Source organism: Ananas comosus, unplaced genomic scaffold, assembly GCF_001540865.1.
Source record: "Ananas comosus cultivar F153 unplaced genomic scaffold, ASM154086v1, whole genome shotgun sequence".
Taxonomy (NCBI): Eukaryota; Viridiplantae; Streptophyta; class Magnoliopsida; order Poales; family Bromeliaceae; genus Ananas; species Ananas comosus.
The window spans coordinates 1-6,848 of NW_017891807.1; the positions used below are offsets into that span (position 1 = coordinate 1).

At 36.7% G+C, this 6,848-nt stretch overlaps 1 protein-coding gene across 1 annotated transcript; it reads right to left on the reverse strand.

Annotated features, from left to right (window-relative positions):
• Window positions 1-205: 205 nt before the first annotated feature.
• Window positions 206-6,223, reverse strand: LOC109705163. The gene is made up of 7 exons (XM_020225907.1): window positions 6,015-6,223; window positions 5,236-5,345; window positions 3,650-3,815; window positions 3,475-3,575; window positions 3,304-3,376; window positions 3,086-3,221; window positions 206-233 (listed from the first exon to the last, which is right to left on the reverse strand). The coding sequence occupies exons 1-7, from the start codon at window positions 6,148-6,150 to the stop codon at window positions 206-208; spliced, it is 750 nt and encodes a 249-aa protein (XP_020081496.1). The 5' UTR covers window positions 6,151-6,223.
• Window positions 6,224-6,848: the final 625 nt, after the last annotated feature.

A 6,848-nucleotide genomic window follows, 5' to 3' on the forward strand; every position in this document is an offset into this window, starting at 1 on the left:
TTAGATTTAGAGACAATGTATATTATTGGCTGAATTGAAATTTTTGCAAAATAGAAATTAAGATGACTGCATGCCCAAAAATTTTGCTTGCATAGGTTGGGTTTGGAATTGCACTATACACCCCCGTGTCTTGCCACACTGAGTGCTCTCTCCTTGAACAGTGAACTAGCAACCGTAAATGTGTGCGGAGCATGAAACATATGTTTTATAGGATGCCGGAACCAGCCTGTGTACTACATAACAATTGAAGGTAAAATTTTAGAAAAAGAAACAAAGGCACAACTGCAAGTTCACAGCTGCCTAAGAAAATCCTGGAAAACCAGCAAGACTTATAAAATGATAACATGAGAAAATCGTTGCCCAGATGGGCACGCAGTACATTTAGAGGTTATGATACAGAGAATAAGCCAAAAGGAATCAGAGGAAATAGATTGGATCGTTTTAGTGCCGGTATCTCCACTGCATAAGTGATGAAGTTAGACCTCTATAAGTACCATCTGTATGACTACCAGTGTATATTAAACATTGGGATAATTTCATAGGAAGCCTTCTGGGGACTTTTTATTTATCAATACCTTCTAAAATGATAATTCATGAATACCCTCCCAATATATAAATTTTTTATACATACCTCCACTAGTAAAGTCCGTAGAAATGGGATTAAAAATTTCAAAATGCATTTATATACCCTTATATATAGCTAAATTATAATCAAGGTTATTTTATGACAATTTTTAATAAATATAAACTTTAACTAATGTTAATATACTAAAATATAAAACTAAATTATTAATTATACTAATGTATTAAAACATTATATAAAAATGTATATTTATAATAATTATGTTTTTATATAATTTTGTTTGTTTTTTGGAGGGGGGGAATTTCGGATTTCGGCTCAAGTTTAGTTTGGATATATTGACTAAAACATAACTGAATTTGAAACATAATTGAGACTTTTTTTTTGCTTCTTAATAACTGAAGACTATCCTGCTCGCATCAATTAAGATCACCCATTTTCAAAATTGGTGTATATATATCTATATCAATTCACATTCCTAATCAGTAAATAGTTGAAGATTTAAAAATAAATGATAGATTTTTTTTTTTTTAATCAAAAATAAATTATATAACATATATGCATGATTTTTTTTCGGTCGATTGAAAAAAAGAGCAGTTGTGTTCAAAAGCCTAAAAATATATAATTATTCAGTTTTTTTAATGCATTTAATATAGATAAAAATTATCGTGAATAATCTTTCGGTTAAAAAATTTGCAGTTCCAAGATTAAATCAAAGATAAAAAAAAAAAATCCTCACACTTTGTATTTTTCATTTAATTTTCGTATAAATAGTTATTTATTTGCTAAAATTATAAATTTAGTGTGCCACTAGATTTTGTTAAATCATAAAAGAAATGGGAAAATCTTTATTTTTCCGTCCACTTAGATAGTTCAATTTTTTTAAAATTTAAAAATTTAATGCCGATGTCAAACTAAAAATATAAAAAGTTGCAGGGAGTGGTTTAAAATGATCATATAGCTGAGGTCTCATGCACATCTTTTACTTATAGGGTTGAGGTATAACTAGTCATATAAAAAGTTTAACCCATCGTTTAACCATTTAATAAACAATGGCTTAAGTTAGAATAACTAACAGTAGGGGTATTTGATGTTAATTTTGATATTATCAGGGGATATATGATTATTTTAACAAATTTTAGAAGGGTATATATGATATTTTAAAGTTTAGAAGGGGCATCTATGAAATTGCCCCTAAACCATATTGTTGTTGAAGTCACAAGATAAATATTAAAAATATCCCATACTCTCAATTGGAAAACAAAAATAACTCCTTTTATTCCATTTTCCATACCTTGCAAATCGAGTATGGATCTGTCTATCAGTTATATTATGCATGCTATTTATGCTTTTTTCCAAGGTTCATTTTATTCCATTTTTCCTACTTCAAGGTTCATTTTGTTTTCATTTCCATAAAGATTAATTTAAATATACAAAATTTGTCAGCTTTAGTAATGGAAAACAAAAACCTCCAGTACTTGATACTTCGAAGCATGCCATATGTTCTTGATAGTAATAATAGGGATAATTGCACACAGCTCTCTACAAAGGGCCGCCTCCCCAAATTTATCCCCATAAAGTTTAAGGTTTCATATTTACCCCTGCAAAAATTCTGCCAGTTAAAAAAAATCCCTATCATCTGCATTCGTTAGAAAATTGTGGTTGATGATGAGTTAAATATCAAACCCTAGTTACTCTAGATGTAAAAAGACTATTTTACCCCTAATATATTATTTCCATTACAAACCCCACCACCACCGTCACGTCATCGCCAAGGAAGACGAGGGCGGTGGAGCAGAGCACGACGGAGAAAATTTGGGAATAGCAATGAAAAAATCTGGGAGGTCGCGAGAGGAGGACGTGGTGATGGTTGTGGCAGGTTTGATTCCTCCATCATTTAGGGTTTTGGAGCTCAAGAGGGTGACAACGGAGAATAAAAAGTAAACCCACAAATCAAAGGTAGGTTTTTTGGTGAAGAATAGATGGATTTCTTTTTTCTTTTTGGTGAATTGAGTAAGATGGTCAGAATCTCCCTGGAAATGGGAAGAAAATGGAAAAAAGGATGACCATCTCATTGGGTGTGGGGGCATCGGCAGCGGCGGCAACTCCATCGTCGGATACTGTGAACCCCCATGGAGATGAGATTGAGGAAGAAGCATATGGCTTTTTGAGGGACAAATCTGTAGGGGCAAAAGGGTCATTTTACTTGCTCATTGTTAAAAAAACTAATAGCAACTCGGGTATGTTTACATAACTCGGACTTTTGGAGGAAAAAATGAAATCTTAAACTTTGTAGAGGATATATTTGGGGAGGTGGCATTTTGCTGGGAGCTGTATGCAATTATCCCATAATAATAATACAAGAACTGCCAAATCAGACATCAAACTCATTGTAGCTCGGCAATAATAATTCATAAGCATATATAGGGTTTGTTATTTCCTGCACCAGTTTTCCTTGCAAGGAACAAAAAAAATTAATAACTAGTCATAACTACAAGTGCTTACATTCCAATCATGTTGGGTCTTTCCGTTGATACATCCCATGCTAAAAGAGTACCACTTCTATCACCAACAAATATCCACTCTAGGGTAGGATGAAAAGCAAAAGCACCAGCACCAACAAGCTTGATTGTATTGTCAACTGAATTCAAAAAAGTGATTCAAATTAGCCGACCATGAAACAAAACAGAAAAACACAAAAGAAAACGTGCTTTGGAGCTTACGTTGTAAGGTGTAATGAACAGCATATGTCTGAATGTTGTAAGCACGAATCAAGCCGTCAGCATAAGCTACGTACTGGAAGAGAAACCAAAATAACATCAACCAAAAGTTAGGACACAGCAACACTTGAGTATCATGTAATGCTCAGCAGTCAATATAGAAATCACACTTACCAAGACAGGGAGACGAGGGTGGCAAGCAAGGTTGACAATAGGCTTTTTAAGATCCGTCTTTATTTTCGTCGGTGGCTTTCCCCCCTCAACAGTGCCTACAACTTCAAGTGATCAAGAAATAATCAGGAAACTACCATAAATAGATGAACAACAAATATATGGAAACTGATAGTACCTGTCACACTCATGCGTTTGTGAAAACCAAAAAAGACAACAGGCTGGAGAGGTGTCAGTGCTAGATGAACTTCTGTATCAATGGAAATACGTTCTGACCTTTTCTCTGGTGAGTGTAGCACTAGGGTTTGCTCAGTATCAAAATCACAAGATCGAATGGTACAATCCTTCCAAAAAATCAAAACAAGGGATGTCATGTTTAAAGATAAAATACGAGTGACTCTAAAAAGTCATCAACCAAGATCAGTAAATACATAAGTATTTCTAGAAAGAAGATGCAATGTTACAGAAAGCTAAAAAAAGGGTAATAGAAACCACCTGCCACAGAATAAGGTGAACTTATCACCACTACAAAATGGTAGCTACTGTGGCAAGAACAAATACAAACCACATGTTGAACAAATACAAACCTAATGTAGGTCCGCTATTTGATTCTTGATAACAAACACATCAGGATATATAGAAGCACGTCAGAAGCTAAAATCAACTGAGGCCTAACTGAAACAAAAGGTCCTTTCACACTAAGCGAGATAGGAAAGCTAAAATCTCCATTTCTGCTTTTTCCAATATGAAAAGTATGTAAAACTACTTATTTGTGGATGACTCACTAAACATAATAGGGTTTCTATAGTCATGTCAGCATTGAGGTGGAAGTTCTTTCGGCTTCAATTCAAAATTAATTGGAGATTAGCTTCAGTTGCCTATCTAGTCAACAGACCTGTCAACAACACCAGCAGATGCACAGATTACAACTGTTCCAATACAGCTGACTGGTCAACAGAGTAATCAACTGCTCAGTCAAATATCTATTCTTCAGAATAATGTATTTGTTCTAGCAATTATTGCTTCTGGCTTAATTCATCTCAGTTAACGAGTTCAATTATGTTTGAATTCAGAGTCTATTTTCAGTATCAATAAGTTCTCTACTCCACTATTCCATCCTATCTCCATTTTTTGAAGATTCTTTTAAAAAAAGAACTTCTGTTTTATGCACGCCTAATCTTGAGGTCTAATTCCAATATCTGCACATTAGTCAAAGTGTGCGCCTTCCAAAGTATAAGAAACAACAGATTGAAAATGTTTATATTGAAACTAAAAAAAGTACGCCAAGCGTGTACTAGCTTCTTAACTGAGCTAGCGAATAATAGAAGTCTTAAGCCTAAACTGCTTTGTAAATGATAATACTATATACGTAAATTTGCTACAGAACATACAATCCAAGTATGTCAAAATGATAGTCTATTGTGGCCACGGCAATTTATCATATAGACTATTGCGGCCATGGCAATTTTGCGTCAAGCTATTAAAATGCATATTGGTTGTCAACCAATTAGTATATGAGCATATGTGAAATAGAAAATCTAACAAAAGCTTGCACTCATCTAGTTCGAATGGCCAAATTGGGAGACATTGTTTATCATAGAGCAAGCCCTACTCTACAACAATATTCCGCAACTCAGCTGAGGACACACACGAGTTGGGCGAACTAGGAATATATCATATAAAATGTTAGGAGCCACAAAAAAAAATTATCTACAATTAACATTACATACTGAAGTAAAGAAAATTAGGAATTCCTGAACTGACCTCAAGAATAGAAATCACGGCACGTCCACTGGTAGGACTGTATTGCATACTAACAACACGAGCCCCAACATCAATTGAAGCAAGTTTACTTCCAGTTAGCGCATCAAACTCTGTAACAAAAATCAATTGCATCAGCAGAGCAATTACAACTTAAACAAAATATAACATTGCAGTTTCTTCAGAGATGGTTTAGTTGCAACAGGACACTCTACATTAAATTAAAGGAAGCGTGTCTTAGCCAAACAATCACAGTTCAAGGTACCAAACTTGTCAACCGGGCTGAAAGCATTTGAGACGGTGTGTTTGAGCAACTTGAGAGACATTATTCTCTTAAAGACAAAATTTTGAAAAGTATAATAAGTAAAGCCTCTTTAATTGTCTATCCTGGCAAAACTCAGAGTCACAATTCTCCCTCCCCATTAAAGGAAAGAAGAAATCTGATCTGATCTGACCTAAATTCAATGATTTAAGTCCTCGCCCATTCCATAATGTGCTTAAAGACATGTTAAAGACATGTAAGGAGAGTTTCTACGGGAATCACCTCATAAAACGTTCATCCCATCAGCTCAAACGGCATATTAAGATGTCAAATAAATTTACAGCTGATATCCGCATAGCAACCCCAATTCTAGGGTTCCAAACACAAGGGTTCTCCTATCCAGCTCAAAATGCATCAGTTTCCCCCCAACCGAGGCCTAATTTCCCCAAATTTCGATCAAAACAAGCAAAATTAACACCCCTAACAAGCAACAAAGCAAACATCTCCGATCCGATCGTACCGATGATATAGGTCCCGACAGCGACGGCGACGATGGCCTGGTGGGAATGGAACGCGGCGGCGTGCGGCTGCAGCGGCTTGAGGCCGCGCCCGACGTGCCGCAGGTCGAGATGCTGCACCGTCGCCCACTCCAGCATCTTCGCTTCTCCTCCTCCTCCTTCCGATACCCCGATCGATCGATCGATCGCTCTTCTACTCCTCCTCTGTCATGGTGCGACCATGACTGTGAATGGAAAGCGTAGGGTTAGAAGGAAAGTTGAGGAACAGAGTGAGACATGGGAGGATCCAAGGCAAAGAGAAGCAGGGCGGCGGCATGATCATTGAAGAAGAAACCTGTATCAAGCATTGGGTTCGCGCTCCCTTATGGTAGCATCGCTAGATCCACCTCCGAAAGCCACAGCGGCGCGATCTATGGGAAAGGTCTATTCGGGTATTGGGTTCGTACTCCCTCACTGTAGCGCCCAAACCCGAATCTGCATTCAGCAACGGAGGCGGGTTGAAGTTGTGCGCGGACCAGCTCAAGCGAAGACCCAGTCCGAGACAGAATTGAGCCCACGATGGCCCATATAGTTTAAATGTAATTACATTCTTACCTCTGCCCATTGTAACTCTTACAATTTGGTCCTCACGATTAGTAGAGTATAAATAGCAAACTCACGCTGTAATGGAGTAAGCAGAACATTAATAAAACCCCTATTCCCCAAATTCTCTTCTCTCTTCTCTTATCCTCTTCTCTCCCCTTCTCTTCTCCTCTCCTCTACTCTATCTCTATCTTCTCCCTCTCCTTCTATTCTTTCTATATTCTCATCCCTCACAAGGTTGGTGCTCAATTGAA

Coding starts and splice junctions, on each gene's coding strand:
- LOC109705163 (XM_020225907.1), bottom strand. CDS start 6,150: ATGCTGGAGTGGGCGACGGTGCAGCATCTCGACCTGCGGCACGTCGGG. Junction 5,346..6,014: donor TGTCGGGACCTATATCATCG/GTACGATCGGAT, acceptor TTTTTGTTACAG/AGTTTGATGCGCTAACTGGA. Junction 234..3,085: donor AGACCCAACATGATTGGAAT/GTAAGCACTTGT, acceptor ATTGTTATGTAG/TACACAGGCTGGTTCCGGCA.